Genomic DNA, 16527 nt, shown 5'->3' with positions numbered 1-16527 from the left:
CTGTGCTGTGCTGGAGGAAACGGTCCCCCAGCTCCATTCACGCTAACCCAGCAACCCAGTCACCTTCATACCCATTTAGCACCTCCGGCCCTCTGACACAGGAAGATGACACTCTGGAAGGCAAATAAACAGTTTGCCTGGCTAGAAAGTGAGATTCCATTGCATATCTACAAATTGGCATTTGGCTTGTACCCCAGTTTTCCAGAGCCTGATAATCCTGGGTGAGCTCACAGGCTACTGCAGGCAAAGACCACCATCTCATGTGGCACCTTTTAACTGTTTCAGTACCGCTGACCCCATGGCCACACCCAGACGGCTCAGGAAGAAACGTACAGGAAAACATTTATTTTCTCACAGCACACTGCGCCCCGGGCTCCCTCTCAGCAGAGGCACAGCTCTCAGAACGGCTCCATCCATGAGCCCCCAGGCAGCCGGTGCCTGGGCTCTGCTCACACAAAGTTCTGGGCAATGGCCAGCACCTTGGAAAACTCGCCTTCCCTCTGGCGTAGGCTGGTGGGGATGGGTGTCTTGATTCGGGTCCCCACAGGGTTCCCGTTGTCCTCGATGAGGACCACGTTGTTAGAGTCGAACCTGGGGGTCATCCTGGGACCGGGCATACGATGCCCCACAATAAGCGCCTTTTTCTTCTGCCCCTTGATGGCCAGCAGGATCCGGTCGCCCACTTTGCCCACCCCGTTCTTGTTATAGACGTGGATGCAGCGAGGAGGGCGATGGTACGGGGTGTTTCCCAGGGCACTGTTGTCCACCACACGCACCCGCGTCATCTTCTGAATTGCACCAAGGCTCCCAGTGGTGCTGGCGGAAGAGGAAAAGAGTCTGAGGTCTGCATCTCTGCTGGTCAGGGCGCAGAGGCCTCTGCCAGACCAGGCTTGGCAGCGTGCACATTAGCAGGGCCCTGACAGAGGCGGTGCCTGGGAAGGCTTCTCTGTGCCCAAGGCAGTGCCCTCACAGTTCTCTGCAGCTTCTGCTGCCGGGTCAGGACCTCAATCTGGATGGGTTTTAAAGAGGACCTGATATTCTGTTATAACAAACTGCATGGCAGACTTAATTTAAAGCCTTTGGTTTCCAAAAGGCCTCTGAGGATTAAGGGAATACCTTATGGCCCAGGCCTCACCCACTGCCTAGCCTGCAAAACCTGCTCCCCCAGAATACACTGATTACCAAATGTCCCATCTACATGTTGCTGAGAACCAGAAGGTACAAGTGAGTATGTCTGCTAAGGGAGTCCTTTGACACAACATAGCAGAAACTGAAAATAAGTCAAGGTAACAATCTTTTGTTTTAATGTATTTTTCCCCGCTAGAAAGAGTACCTATTAAAGGCAAATAAGCTATTATTAAGCCATCTGATGACAGTGGGAATTCTAGTTTGCTGCCGCTAGGACCCTAGTGCTGGTGTTCTCCCGGGTGACCCGGGGTCCTCTTCTCCCATTCCACATGCCTACCCTGGGCAATGTTCTCTATCCCCGTTGTTTCCAGCTAGTAAATTCCATCTCCAGCCCCACTTCTCTCCTATCTTTCGGTCCTATGTTTCCACTCCAACTCCTCACATGTCCTACAGATGCTGCAAACTCAGTAGGCCCTACAGTGACTTCATTGCCTCCCCCTGCAAACCTCCTCCCACTGCTGTGTTTCCTGCCTAGATGATGGCTTCTACAGAAAATTCAGCTCCTGAGCCATAAACCTCTCCATCACCATCCACTAGCTACCCCATTCTACTGACACCACCTCCTAAACACCTCTGTCCTTTCCCTCCACCCCCGTCGACACTTCCTTCATCCAGCAGCTCACTCTCTTACACCAAGACTATTACGTTAGTGTCCTAACCAGCTCCCTGTGCACGTCACTCCGCCAACCAAGAGCTCTTTTTAGAATATAAAACGGAGGCCACTCCCCTGCTCAGGACTGGTCAGTGGTTCCCCACTATATACACTGTCAACAACCTGGCCTCTATGTACCTGCCTTCTGAGGTCCTCTATCCTGCCACTCACACATTCACTCTGAGCCCCAATGGCCGGGAACGCCTGGAGCTCTCCAAGCGTGCCTGGCCTCTTGGCCCTCCCTGGGGGCCTGGACAGGACCTGCCCCCATTTGCCTTCTGGGAAGGTAGCTGCCATCCTCCTCTTTTCCTCCTCCTCCTCCTGCTCCTCCTCCTCCGTTAGCAGCCCCTGCCTCAGGCCTTCCGAAGAACTGTACAAGCCTTTATTATTATACTGGTCACATTTTCTTAGAGTTATTTGTTTCCAACTTTGCTCCCGTGGCCAACTGTGAGAACTCTTCCAGGGCAGGAAGCAATTCTTATTCATCTCTCTATGACCAACCCTGGGCACAGGGCTCAGTAAACACTTGCGGAATGAGTGCACGAACGGGGCCAAAAGGCATGTTTGCCAACAGGAATGCAACCTGTGCTCTCCGCCCTGGCTTAGCATCTAAACGGGGAGGGGAGAGGTTGTCAAACTTCCATCATGCTTGAGTTTATGGTAATAAGTATGTGATTTAAAAATATATATATATATTCCATTTTTAAGAGAGAAGGGTTTCCCCCCTTTTATTTTATTTATATGTTTTTTTAAAATGAAGTATTATAGTTGATTTACAATGTTCTGCTAGTTTCAGGTGTATAGCAATGTGACTAAGAATGAGTATATATACTCATATATATATAAAGTATATAGATATATACTTCATATATATATAAAATGTATATATATGCATATATATGTATATAGAGTATATCTGTGTATATATATGCATATATGTATATATAGAGAGTATATATTTATATATACACATATATACGTATATAGAGAGAGTATATATGTGTATATATGTGTGTGTATATATATAAAGTGTATATAAAATGTATATATATACATTTTCTTAAAAGAGAAGGTTTTAATGCACTGGAGAAATGATAGGGTCGAGAGACATCGGATTCACTATAAGAGTCTGGCAAGGATGGAGGTTTCATCATTCTCCATATCCATTCCCAATCCCGTCCTCAACAGCAATATCGCCTCCTTACCTATCCCCCTCACCTGGCCTGACCAAACCCCAGTTCCATCTATGCCTTTAGATTTCCCTGACCCCAAGCCCACCTCCCTGAGTTTCCACTCCCACTCTAGTCACCAATACCCCACCCTGATGGGAGGCTTACTCAAAGACACAGCTTTAAGAACTTAATAGGAAAAGTTACCTGAAACGGCGTTGGCTCAGTGCTCTGCTCACGTGGGCGAGGGGGCCCCAGAGCCCAGTAAAGAAAGCCATGGGATCCCAAGATGGCAAATCCTGCAGGGAAAAAGGGGGAAAAAGGATTTATTTCTAAGTCAGTGTCCACACTCAGAGCCAGTAGTTTTTGGTGTTTGGTGTTTTGTTTTGTTTTTTAAGACTTTTGGGGACTTGTGTGGGAGATGGCACTTCGAGCACAAGATCATTAGTCACTAAATATAAACCTTAGTGGTTAAAAGCTACGCAGATGATTAGATGGAACTCCAGCTGCAATTTTGCTGATTCATATTCTAACTGGGGTCAGAGAGCTGGAATGGCCCACCACAGTTCTCGCTGTAGGTAACACAACAGCACAGAGAATGCCTTCATAATTATATCACTTCCACAGCACGAATCCTCTGGGACACACCCAGGCAGGAACCACTTCCCACATCCTCCACAGAGGAAAACCTGCACACTGGCCCCTTGTTGACACTCGTGTGCCTCCTGAAACCAGAACTTTTACTCCCTGGAGGAAAGCAGATTATCTGAGCAGCTGCCCAGGTTGTCGGTCACCACATCACCTTTCCCCCAAATGTAAAAGACAGAACACCTGGACAGCTCAAGGTTAGCAAAGTAGTGCCAAAGGATGCCCTTGCCAAGTCACTGACCAAGGCCTCTATTTGGGTCGGTCTCCCAAATGACAACGTAACACAGAAAAACTACCTACTCGCTGTACAGCAGAAACTAACACAATATTGTAAAGCAACTATACCCCAATTAAAAAAAAAAAAAGAAAGAAAGAAAGAAAGAAAAACTACCTACCCCACACTGCAGCTGAAAGTGGGCTTTGGGAGAGCAAGCTGGAGACAAAAGAGCAAACGCCAACCCAACACTGATGACTGCAGCTTGCAGAACCTCAACCCTGTGCTCCCTAGCACCAACAAATACGGCCCTCCCCAGCTTCCTGAAACACCTGGGCACCAGTGAGGGGAATAGTTAAGAAAAACCTACAGCCAGCTGGTAATTCCAGCTGCAAGACATGCCTGTTTTCCACCCACATGTTTGGCTACAGAGGGCCTCATTCAAGAGCTCTGCTGAGAAAGCCTCTACCACTGTAGTATTTACACATAGCTTTGCCTGGCATAAGTTCAAAGCACCTTAGATAAGATTTTTATTTAATAATGGTGGGGGAAAACTCACTATTTACTTTCAGAGAAAAACCTAAACACTCCAGAAATGCTTATTAACTACAATTTAGCCTCAAACCTCAAGCTTATTTGCCAGTGTTTTCCTTAAGACAACCCAGGAAGCGTTGGCCAAAATGTAAATATGATCAGAAACTTATATGCAAAAGAAGGTGGCCTACTTACAGAACTACTAACATCTGACACACAGAATCAAAGACTATCAGATGAGGCCAGCTTTACTTTCACAGCTCGGTAGCCCTGGAGAAGGAACTATGAGCTTCGGCTTCCCCAACTGTAACGTGGGGTTTCCCCACCTGTAACACCTACTCACAAGACGGTCGTGAGGTAAGCCAGGCAAAGCACAGAGCATGATGCCCGCACTCAATACCTATTAGCCCTCTCCATCATCATCGTCATCATATCACGTCCCGTTTCCAAGATTAGGAAACTGAGATAGAGAGAGAGGAAGGGACTTGCATAAAGCCCCATAACTAGCCAAGGGCAGAAGCAGAACCAGAAGTGGACTCAGCTTAGGTCCAAGGGTCTTCCCTCCACACCCTACGGCCTCTTTCTGCCGTACAAAGCCCACTTCACACAGGAGCTCAGGATGAGAAGCAGCTTTGAGGGTCACCTGGTCTTCTTCTGCTTTCTTTCTTTATGAAAATGTATCGACTAGTTATAATGTGTCTAAGTGCTTTACATTATCATCTCATTTAAGCGTCACAAAAACTACGAAATGGACACTATGATTAGCCCCATTTTAAACAGGAGGGAATGAAGCCCAGAGAGGTTAGATAATCTGCCCAAGTCGCACAGCTAGGAGTGACAAAGCTGAAATCTGAAGCCCAGTAGTCGGCTTCCTGAACCCACCCTCTTAATCAGCAGAGTTAACATGGTAACTTTAACTTAAATATTAATATTTTTCCAACTGTTAGATCATCCTTGTTCCATCAAGAATACTGATGTCACATGAACATTTTACTCAGACCTAACTCAGTGCTTGCTGAATCAACTGAAATGTAGACAAACACCAGGTGAAAGTCATTCACTTTCATCCAATTTAGGTTTTGAATACAATTTGTAGTGTAGGTGGCAAGAAGAGCTCCACACTCTGAGCAATAATAGAAAATTGGCTTTAAAAAAAAGGAATAAAAAAAGTAGCTCTGAAAAGCAGTCCTTCTGGTCTAGGCTGCAGTTACGTCCAATCTCAGCCAAGCCTTCCCATCTGATGCTGGCGGGCCCCTACTCTCACTCCCTGGGGGAAAAGAGGCTCCTCCACAGAACCCTCCAGGTTAGTCCAGTGCCACCCACATTCCCTCTCCTGAGAATTGCAACATCCAGCCTCTCCACACTGCATCACTTCCTCCAGAGCATTTATGTGACTCCAAGAAGTGCAGAAGTGCCTGGAGGCTTCCCAGAACTTTCCCAACTTGGGCATAACAAACCCCACCATTCAAGGCACCTCCCTAAAATCTACAGGGCAGCCTGTGCACAAACCACACCCAGGCCTCCTCTCTGTGCCTTGCTGAGAAGCCACCACCACAACCTGGGTCCACCTCTGCCCAACCAAACTGCCCTGGCCCCAAACACACCTCCTGCGAGCAGCTCTGTGTAAGGCTGCAGCATCTGCTGTCACCCCTCCTGCACACCAAGGACATCTGGGCGTCCTGTGCCAAAGGAACTCTCACCGTTCCAACTTTCACTATCCAAACTCAGACATGGAATAAATCTGGATTTTTTTTTTTTTTTTTTTGGAGTGAAGGCTGATAGCCCCTAACATTCTAGTTCTTGCTACTCACTATCCACAGAAACCACAGAGATCTTGACAACATGGCATCTGAACTCACTATAGGAACTCAGGAATCACACAGACTCCGGATTATTTGTACTACCCTCAAACACAAAAGTAATACATTCACGTCTGCAGGGAGCACCTCCATTTTCACAAGAAAAGACCAAATTCAAAGACTTTTCACTAGCTCTTTGGTGGATCTGATAGTAACCTCCAGACCCAAAGGACTTAAAGACATCCAATGGGCAGCAGTAAGCATTCCTATGAACTTGAAAGCATAAAAGAAGCAAATATACTTGTATATTTGTATACAAAAAAATCTGTGGTCCCCTCCACTGTCACCCCAGCAAAAGATCCCAGCAGGTCCTGATAGAGTGGGAGTAAAATAAATACTTGTTGAATAAAATAAATGAGGTAGCCAACAGAAAGACAGATTCCCCCACCCACGGCTCGACACAGGGAAATCCAGACACTGCAGAGATCTCATCTGTATATCGGGAACCAGCACATCACATGCAAACATGCTTTAGGAGAACCATGGTGCTGGTCATGAGAGGATTAGCTCATGCTATGTCTACAGGCCCCCGGAATCATCTCCTGGGTCTGGTGCTTACACTGCCCACTGTGAAAAAACACCATCGCACCACTAAACAACTGGCTCAGATGAGGTAAGAGTAATGAGGGCTGCAATTTATTTCAAAGCAACTGACTGAGCTTGATGTTATTTCCTAGGATAAATCCATCCTGTAGACATAGGCCCTGATTAACTTCAGATCAGTCTGTATAGAGTGCTTTGTCTCACAAGCAATGTTATTCTGAGTCCTGTGTTTGCACAGGAAGCTAACTCCAATGATATTTCCTCCTCTACTCTCACTCAGAGGAGGCCAGGTATTCGGAAGACTCCAGTGCCAGAGTTGGCTTTTCATGCCACTTCCTGGTCAGCACTAGTACTGCCATCCCGGTTTAGAGTGTGAATCATAACCTCTGGGGGTAGAGGGATGGGGAGGGCAAGAGAAGGAAGGCAAGAGAGAGTGAGAGAGAGAGAGGGAGAGGGAGAGGGAGAGAAATTACTTAATACAATCCAAGAGCCGTGCTTATTTCAAATCTTAGTTTAACTTTAGGATCTCCCTTCAGTTCTGGAGGCCAGGGAGGACTGTAGATTTTAGGGACACACAGGTGAGTTTTTCACTTGGCATCACCTTATAGGTCCCATTGGAAGAACATTCCTCCGTGAGAGCAGGGACCGTGCCTGCCCCGTCCAGTGCTGCATGCTCAGGACCTAGAACAGTGCCTGGCACACAAATGGAGCTCAGTATCTGTTAAATGTATAAAATTTATCTGCAATTGCAATTCATCCTCCAGCTCCAGAGAGGCTCCATGTTGGTGAGTTGGCGGTCTTTCTTGTGCCCTTCACCCAGGCTCCCAGTAACTTGGGGGAGCTTCCTAGACACTGAGAGCTCACTTTTAGCTAATTGTAATACATAGAGACTGAACTAGAAAAGCAGACAGAAAGAGCCTGATGCTTTGTGAAAAGCTAGAAAGTACCATTACTTGAACTTTAGGAATCAGCAAAATGTTGTACTTAGTATCACAGATCCACATATACTTATACATTGTTTCTACCTGAACAATTTCCATCTTTAAGTGCCTGGCATGTTTCATAAATTTTAAAGGCCTTTCAAGAGAAACAGGTTCTAAAGAAAAGAGACAAAACAAAAAGTTCAGCCCAACTGCAAAAGAGTGTTTAAAGGAGATTCTGTTAGTAAGTGACAGAAGTGAAAAGAAACACTAGGAGAAATCAAGTGCAAAGCCCAGCCACAAAATGGACAAACTCTGCCTAGTGTAAGGATATAAATGTCCTTCTTAATTAAGCAGGAAAAAGCAGAGGCCTGGCAGCTTAGAGGAAACAAAAAACAAAAGGGAACTCCCTGGACCCTCTGCCCTGTCATGCTGACAGCCCCTCCCATCTCCTGCAGGTTTCGCCCCAATCATTCTGGACCAAAAAGTACTCTTATTTGTTGCTTAAATACTCATTACTGATTTGTCCCGGAAAGATTCTCTTTCAGGAAGTTTTGTGAATTGGTTTTTTTTTTTTTTAAACATCTTTTGTGAGTTTTTTTAATCTCACATAAGTATACACGTTACAGTTCTCAAAGTACTTTCACACAGATCACTTTCTTGGTTGATTTCATTCTTGAGCACCCAGTGGAAACAGAAAGATAAATAACAATGAGCAACAGTTTGGGGAGGGTTGATTCCTAAGGATTTTGAACAGTTCTCAAGGTTCAACAGAGTAACTGCCATTTCGCAGGTGAAGAAATTAAGTCAGAATTGCTAAGCAACTTGTCAGCTTGTCCTAGGAAGGGAAGAAGGGTAGAAGGCTGTTTCTACTACACCCTGCACAATACTTGCCCGGCTAAGGTGCTGCTTTAACCACTAATAAACTTCACAGAAACAAAAACACCCCACACAGTGCAAGTATTCTTTCTCCTCTCTTAAAGCTGCCACATAATCTTTTAAAACTCAGAAATTAAAAAGCTGCTTTTTCAATAGATATCTGCACCACAAACAGCACAGCCTGGGACCAACACTGAAGCTGATTCTGATACATTTGCAAAGGTGTGAGTTTTCACAGCGTTACTATCAAGAAGCAATAGCAATCCCTCATTAGCACCATGGGCTGTTTCTACCATGGCTACCAGTGAGGACCCCAGTTCTCAATCTGGTTCACAAAGAAAAAAACGTTTCCAGGGTTCTTGTCTCTGTCTGTTGGTTAACTATACGTGTTTATTTACCTGTATATTTGTTTGCTCCACCTTGTTACAGATTTAAAATCGTGGTTCTTAAAAATATCTGACAGTTCTCCATTATTCAAGTTGGTTTTTCAATGTGTAGATTTTATCTATTTCTAGCTTTGCTCCCCTGCCATCCTCACCTCACAGGTGTGCAAACACCTATAGTTCCAGAAATAAGTTTAACATTAATAACATTCTTGGTATGGTCTAACTCAGAAAAGCTGCACAAGGCAAAGGTAAATTCTACTTAATCACGTACATATTTCTTTCCTATTAGTACCTCTACCAAGTCAGTGGCAAGGAACCAGGTTTATAGAGATGTCAGGTGGGCAGGCAGGGGGATGGGGGTGGGATGAAAAGCCCAAAGAAAGGGTATCTCCTCCACCCCTCCTCCCCTCCTCTCCTGCCAAGTCTGTTTCCTTGGAATCCACTACTCCAGGCCTCAGTGACTCTTGTCAAGCAAGGGTCATTGGTTAAGAGCAAAGAGGCAAGGAAATGAACGTGTTTTAGCTTCACTCACGTAAGGGATGGTTTTTCAAGTGGGAGAACCCCTCTCTGAATTTAACCAGTAGGGCCCAGGTCTGCAGCATAAGCAGTTTGTTTCCCAGATTCTGACCAGGGAGAATAGTCTCACTCCCTGATTCTCAGGCCAGCACTATGGGTGTCTCTTTAAGATCACTCAGTCCTGAAAGTGTTTTTCAGCTTAAAGTAGACAAGAAAAAGTACTCCCTCTTTTCTAAAGACATAGATGATTTTTTTTTTTTTTTAAGTTTTCGACAAGGAGACTTTCTCACTCTGAGTTGCGTTTCACTGGTGAATAATAAGCTACCTGGCACTTTTCTTAATAAGAGAGCATATTACCTGACCCAGAGCAACATTTCTGGGATCTGAATCATAGCCCTCTCGTACAAGCTGGTTGTCATTGTTAATACACATGTAAAATCACACCAGGGTGAGCCAGAACAAACCACTGGCCTCTAAAAAGGATCAATTGTAACCTGATTTTTGAGACCCTCCCAAGTTCCCACATGGCCATAAGAACTATCCAAGTAACGAAAACAGTAGGAAAATCCATCTTATGTGGGTCCAGGTGTCATAATCCCCCAAGACAGGAGTGGGGTAAGACAGGCTTCAAATAACTCTTGCATCATGTAAGATTCTAGATGATGAGGAGAGTCTAAATAATTATGTTCAGTGCTCAACAGAGCACCTAAAAAATGGACTCCGGAAGGTTTTTACCCTTCATATTCAGGGGCACTAATAAAACGTTTTGGCCATTGTTCCTTCATGGATTTCACGGTGTACTTCATTCAGTTCTCATTTTGGTCTTTCTGAAATGTTTCCTCTTCTCTCTGTCTGTTAATATGTAGTGACCCTAATTAGGCACAAGCAGAAATAGATCTGGAATCCACCACATGTTAACACGCCTACCTGTATTATTAAAAAGATAATAATACATGAGAAATGCCTCCCAGTGATCCTCAGGGGTCCCAAACCCAGGTAACTACGGACTCCCATTTCCATTTTCCACATATCCATTACAAGGGCTACTTGGCAATGGATCACACCAGATTTACAACCATAAAATCAACACAACATGTAAAAAGTTCCATAGAAAATATACATCCAAAAAGCTCTAAGGGCACAATGGACAATTCCATAAAAGGGAAAAACAACAACACAAATAGGACAGATTCCTTTTCATCTAAACGTCTTGCTCCTACCCAAAACAGCTCCCAGAATTCAAACCTACAAAGACTCCTCTCACCAGGCAGTCTACCATACACAGCTTAACCCCACCTCCCTTTCTGGCCTTCTTAGGAAGGCAACCTACTTCCTACCCCAACAAAATCCTTGCTCTTCCATTGTACGTATTTCCATGAGTGAAGGGTAAACTGTCTTCTAGCATAGTAACCTCCCTGAAAAAAGAGACCCACTCTGTTCTTTATTCTATATCCCTGGTGTGCTAACTGCATCCTCGTGGACAATTTTAAATGATTCTAAACGCAGGCTGATGAAGGCAAGAGCGCAAACAGGAGAACACAGGAAACCAATGTGTTTCGAACTTTTCTGTGACACACAGAAACGCATTGCGTAACACTTCCTAATACACTCACACACACTCACCACGTGTGTATACCTGAAGCAAGTGTCCAGAAACAATACTTAACCCTTACTAAGTACAATGCTCTCTGATATTTTCTATTCTACTTCATTTTTTCTTAAATGATGGCCATGATCCACTAAACTGATTTCCAACTAACCGATGTGACTCAGTTTGAATGGGAATTCAGTTTGAACTGCATCAAAACCTTACAGCTGCATTCCACAAGCTACTAATGAACCCTTGAAAAAGCCAGCAGACAGCAGAGACACTGACCAGCCACAAGAACCAGACACACCCAGGTAGGCAGTGCCCTTCCTCTGTCCAGCAGCCCAAGTTCAAGTATCTCCCAACTTCCCAGCTTTTCCCTAGTAACCCGAGGTGACTCTGTCATGTGCTCTTTTGTTAACCTCTTTATAAATTCAGTCCATCATCTCTTTGGGTAGCAAAGTTCATTTACCGCCCACCGTGAAAAGCAATACTTCCTTTCTGTCTCCAGACCATCCCCCATCAAGCCTGAAGGGAAGAGAGCCTTCCAGGAACCCACAATTAAATGGAAAAGTTGGTATTCTGTGTGCCTCTGTGATCTATTTTGTGGGTAACATACAGGAGTTATGCACACGCGCAGACACACACACCTCTCTCTCCTTCCCCTCTCTCTCTCTTCTTTCCAGTCTTAATCCCTGGCAGGTGCAGCCTCTGATGAAATGAGAAACCAAGGAAACCCCTGGAGCCGGGGTAGCCACTCATCGGCATGACAGTGAAAGCGGTGGACTCACTCTCCACACCACAGAAGCGCCTGGCAAACGAGTCACAAAGTCATCTCAAGACCCAGATTAGGAAAGGAAAGGGAGAAAGAGAGAAGTAGACAAACCCGAGGAGCCGCGCCAAAGTGACCGGCCGAGGCCACCTCGTGAGACCTAGCGGCAGCCCGCCCAGTCCCCGGGAAGGCAGGTGAGCGCGGGCCGGGGGCACGGGGTCGCAGTGGCCACCGGAGCCCTCGCCGCTCTTGGGGGATGGGAGGGAGGAGGGTCCGGGTCAGAGGCCTCCATCCCCGTCGGGACCCTCCCACTGCCCCTCGGCCCCCAGAGGGCCCACGATCCTCGCACTCCGGCCCTTCCTCACCCATCCCGGAGTGTGCGCCACCCCTCCTGCGGGGAAGCAAGGGAGAGAGGAAGCAGAGAGTTAGGAGAGTGACGTCCCCTCCCCCCCGCCCCCCCCCGACTCCATACCGCCTTCGCCGCCCTGGAATATCCCGCCGCGGGCCCCCACAGGCCCAGGGCCGCCTTCCGCCTACGCGGCCTCTCGCCCTGCGCCTGCGCGTCGGGCCCAGCTAGGCGGACGGCGATCTGAGAGTGCGCCCGCTCCTTGCGTGTGCCGGCGTGGGGGGAGGGACCTGCGCGGCCCCGCCCCCTCATCCTCCCCCTCCCTCCTCCCGCTCCCCCTCCCCCAGACACTGCCGCGGCCGCCGCAGGAGCCCGGAGCTCCAGCCGCCCAGCGACTCCCCCTCCCCCTCCCCCAGCCCCGCCCCGCCCCAACCCGGGGCTCCGAGCCGGAGCTGAGTCTGCGCCTGGGGGTGAGTACGAGACCCTTCCCCAGCCCCCTCTCTTTTCTTTGAGGATCCCACCACCACCCAAAGAAAAACCCCGGTCTCAGCTGCGCGTCCCCTCCCTTCAACCTCCTGCGGGACCCAGAGGTGCCCGGGCCCGCGGGACCGGTGGTGCCGCGCGCTGCCCCCAACCCCGTCCTGAGCTTATCATGTGAGTGCTCCGACCCCTGCCGGGGGTCCAGAGGTACACCTACCTCTGTCCCCACCCCTCGAGAGATCCTAGGGGTGGGACCCCCGCCCCCGGCCCCTGGCCCCCGGCCCACGGCCCCCTAGCGCCACTCTTCTCCCACCTGCCCGGTCCAGGTGCGCGTCCCCTCCGCGGTTCCAGCAGCGCCCCATCAGCCCGCCGCCGCTGTGGGGAATCTGCCGCCCCCGCCCCCGAGTTTTGAATTCCAGGGTCTCCAAGTCCAATGCCCTCGGTGTCTTTTATCTTTTCTCCTGCTTCAGGGGCCGAGTACCCCAGAAGCCGGCCCGGGGCAGGGGTTCGGGCTCGGGCAAGGGCAGGGTTTGCGAGGCCGGCCGCTGCCCCCGGTCCGTCTGGGGACTGGTCGGAGGGCTGGGGAGGCGACTGGCCCCGGGAGCGTGTCCTCTCCTTGCGCCCCACACAGTACAGTTCATTCATGAGCCGCCCGGGCCTGCGTTGGAGGGTGCGGTGGGGAAAGGATTCGGACTCGGAACCGGAGTGGGGCAAAGGCCCTGTTGGGGGGAAGGGGGTGGGCGGTGTGCTTTGTCCCTCCTGGCCTGCTGGACCACCTAGGGAGGACAGTCCCAAAGCTTTGGCGCCTTCTTCCCCAGAAGAGAAGGATGCTTGGGAAGTGGAGAGGAGAGGTCAGAGGGGCCGGCTGTCCTTGGGGCTCTGTGCTGCCTCCTGCCTGGGTCCCCTGGGTGGAGGTCTGGCTGCTCAACACTCCAATTTCCTGGAGGGGGGGAGGGGGGGCGCACAGGCGGGAGGGCCAGGACTTCTGTACCCAATACTACTCTCTAGCCTCTCCCTGGGTCTGCAGCAGCCCAGGAAGAGTGAGGCCACCCTAGCCCCTCCTGAGGAGGAGCCCCCAGACCTGCCTCCCAGGAACATGTGAGGAGGGGAGTGACAGTGTCTGTCAGGCTTCCAGCGGGGGGCTGGGGAGATGGGGTGCTGGCAGCATGACTGTCCTCCAGGGTACCAGAGGGTCCAGGCCCTGGCATGCCCCAGGTGGCACATGCTAGGGCCTGCTGTTGGCTCACCCAGTTGGGTCTTGGCCTATGGGTGGGTGGTTAGGGATGTGTCAAGGCAGAAGGCAGGTGGTGAGTAGCTAACAATCCCCTTTTGGACATCCTACAAGTTCCCTCCAATTAAAACAGTTTTGGAGACCTGGGTTCAAATTCCAGCTCTGCCATTCTTTAGCTGTGCGACCTTGACAAGTTACTTAACTTGTCTGAACCTTAGTGTCAGTTAAAAAGTATGTTTACTACCATCTCCTTACGAGATTACTCATGGGCATCAAACTAGATAGTACAGGTAAAGAGCCTGGCACCCTGCCTGGTAGTGTATCAATAAGAGTTCTCTTCCCTGAACTTCTGACCCATCCTGGCATAGCACCACCCTCCCATGCCCCCACCTCCCAGCCTGCTACAGATGGATCAGTTTGTTTGAAGAGTTTGGAAACATTCTCTGCCACTCGGTGGCAGAGTCCTGAAAGCAGTGTAAGCCCTTAGGTATAGACAAGAAGCCCATCCAGACTGAGGGGTTCTAGCATATTAAATTCTGTTTTATTTTGCTTTTTACCAGTTCTTCTTCATTAAACCAACCTCTTTATTCCACACTTTATTGATAAGAGTAGCTAATTTTTTTAGAATCCATTTGTACCTTGAACTGTATTAAGAGCTTTACCTAAATCATCATGTTTAATCCTCAAAACAACCACACGACTGAATTATTATCCCCATTTACAGACGAAGGAACTGAGGCCCAGGGTGGTGAGGTAGTGTCGCCAGGTCAGAAGCCACATCTGTCTCATTCTAGAGCCTGTACTCTTAACCACCAGGCTCTGTTGCCGGTCCCCTACACCTGCCTCAGAACCTGAAATCACAAACCCAGGGTGGAAGGTCTGGGAGCTAGAAGCAAGAGGGAAGGCAAACAGGTAGAAATGGGTGTGGCATTTCTCCAGAGCTGTAGCTGGCAACCCCCAGCCCCCAACACCCAGCTTCCTGATGGAAGTGGCTCCTCTGTTGGCTGAGGCCGAAAAGTGCGGTGGTTAAAAGCATGGGCTTGAGCCAGGTTGCCTAGGTCCATGCCCAGATCTATCACAGACTAGCTGTGTGCCATTGAGCAGGTGATGTACGCTCTCTGTACCTCAGTGTCCTCCTAGGGTTGTGATGGGGAGTAAACAAGATAACATTTGTAAAGCACTTAGAACAGTGCCTGGCACAAAATACGAGTTAAATAGGTATTTGATAAATGCATTCTTTTCCTACCACTTTTATCCTCATTTGTGGATACATTTTTGCCCATCTCTCTGAAGTTGGTAGGGATGGAGCATTAGTATATCTTTGTTACACATTGAAAGACTGAGGCCCAGGTTACATAGTAACAGAACTAGCCTCCATCTTCATCTCCTCCCAACAGACCACACTGCCTTCCTATGATCCCAAGCCCTAAATTAAATCTTCCCTAGTAACTCTTTAAGAAAAAAACTTTTAATTTATAGCTCCCTCCCCACCCCACCCCCACCATGCAAACACTTCTTGATGATAAAGTAACCATCAGTTAGCTAGAAATAAAATCCTCCATCACTTTCCCTGCACACTTCCAGCTAAAGCCTCAGTGTCAGGCTAGAGAAATTCTGGGATACCACTGACTCAGGCAACCCTGTGGAGTGGATAAACTGCCCCTCCCTCCCCCAAACATTCTGCCTCAGTCTCTTCCCTTCTCTCATCTGCTCTCAGTGAAGGCTTTGAGAGCAGCTGCCCTGGGTGAAATTGAGCCCAGCAACCCCGCCTCCACAATTAAGAGCTTGGCGTACCCTGTCAGCAAGCCGAGCCACCAGCCCTGGCTCCACCCTTTCCTGCCCTGTGACCTCCCTGTGAGTGGCTTCTCCACCCCGGGTCCCTGCTTCCTGCCCTGTCAGATGGGGAGTGTGCCCTGCCTTCCTGTTGGTGCAGGTGGGACGAGCAGTGCAGTTGCGGAGGGGAGAGTGCTTTGTGACTGTAAAGAGGGAGGCAGCAGATGGACCTGGTGACTTCAGTTACTAAGCACGTACCTGGACCCTCACCTACTCTACTGGGTCCCCTTACGTAGGAGCTCCCAGAATGTTCCACCTTCCTTGGAGTGGAGAGGATAGAATGGAAGGGGGATGCTGCTCCAGGAGTTTGTACCCATTACATTCTGGCCTGGTGGAGCCTTGGAGTTTTGGAGAGAAACAAGCAAGGAGTGGGTATGGGCTGGATCGATTTCTGGAGTGCATTAGAGTTGGGACTTAAGGGAGGGGGGACTTGTGTAGAGGCCCCCCAATTACCACAGCAAGATACCTATACCTACCTTTAACCTTTCCTGGTGCACCTTATGTTTACATACCCAGGCTCCCAGACACACCCACATACACACCCCCACTTAGAGACCAACGACTCTCTTCATTTCTGTGGACTGCCATGTAGTCACCCAGCTCCCCACCTCCCACCCCACACACACACAGATACACATATCAACACAAGTTTACACACCTCAACACACACATTCTCACAGTGCTGTGGTGTTCTCTAGCCAGAGAACACGTAATGAGTGTTCATGAAGCTTCTGTGGTCTGCAGAGTCCTGTTCTAGGCACATCAGAAA

The 16527-nt window shown here is 48.7% G+C and overlaps 2 protein-coding genes across 4 annotated transcripts in view; one reads left to right on the top strand and one right to left on the bottom strand.

Annotated features, from left to right (window-relative positions):
* Nucleotides 1-325: 325 nt before the first annotated feature.
* Nucleotides 326-12456, bottom strand: MRPL14 (mitochondrial ribosomal protein L14). 2 transcript variants are annotated; one of them, XM_061196144.1, is made up of 4 exons: nucleotides 12341-12456; nucleotides 11747-11907; nucleotides 3217-3308; nucleotides 326-816 (listed from the first exon to the last, which is right to left on the bottom strand). In XM_061196144.1, the coding sequence occupies exons 3-4, from the start codon at nucleotides 3285-3287 to the stop codon at nucleotides 450-452; spliced, it is 438 nt and encodes a 145-aa protein (XP_061052127.1). In that variant the 5' UTR covers nucleotides 3288-3308; nucleotides 11747-11907; nucleotides 12341-12456; the 3' UTR covers nucleotides 326-449. The 2 variants fall into 2 exon arrangements, with proteins under 2 accessions (XP_061052127.1, XP_061052126.1); XM_061196143.1 differs by lacking the exon at nucleotides 11747-11907.
* Nucleotides 11612-16527, top strand: part of TMEM63B (transmembrane protein 63B) — a 24727-nt gene continuing 19811 nt past the window's right edge. The window contains exons 1-2 of one of the 2 annotated variants that reach the window (XM_061196141.1): nucleotides 11612-11669; nucleotides 11783-12062. The gene's annotated coding sequence lies outside the window, so the exon portion shown is untranslated. Of the gene's footprint in view, nucleotides 11670-11782; nucleotides 12063-12561; nucleotides 12685-16527 lie in introns of those variants that run through there. The other variant, XM_061196140.1, reaches the window with a different exon arrangement.

The sequence above is a fragment of the Eubalaena glacialis genome, chromosome 7 (genome assembly GCF_028564815.1).
Source record: "Eubalaena glacialis isolate mEubGla1 chromosome 7, mEubGla1.1.hap2.+ XY, whole genome shotgun sequence".
Taxonomy (NCBI): Eukaryota; Metazoa; Chordata; class Mammalia; order Artiodactyla; family Balaenidae; genus Eubalaena; species Eubalaena glacialis.
Note: the sequence above shows the minus strand (reverse complement) of the source record. Positions and strands in the feature narration are given on the sequence as shown.

Bases quoted from the DNA above. Each gene is read 5' to 3' on its own strand.
- MRPL14 (XM_061196144.1), bottom strand. From the start codon at position 3,287: ATGGCTTTCTTTACTGGGCTCTGGGGCCCCCTCGCCCACGTGAGCAGA. The intron at 817-3,216 runs GTAACTTTTCCT...CTCTTCCGCCAG, and splicing joins CTGAGCCAACGCCGTTTCAG to CACCACTGGGAGCCTTGGTG.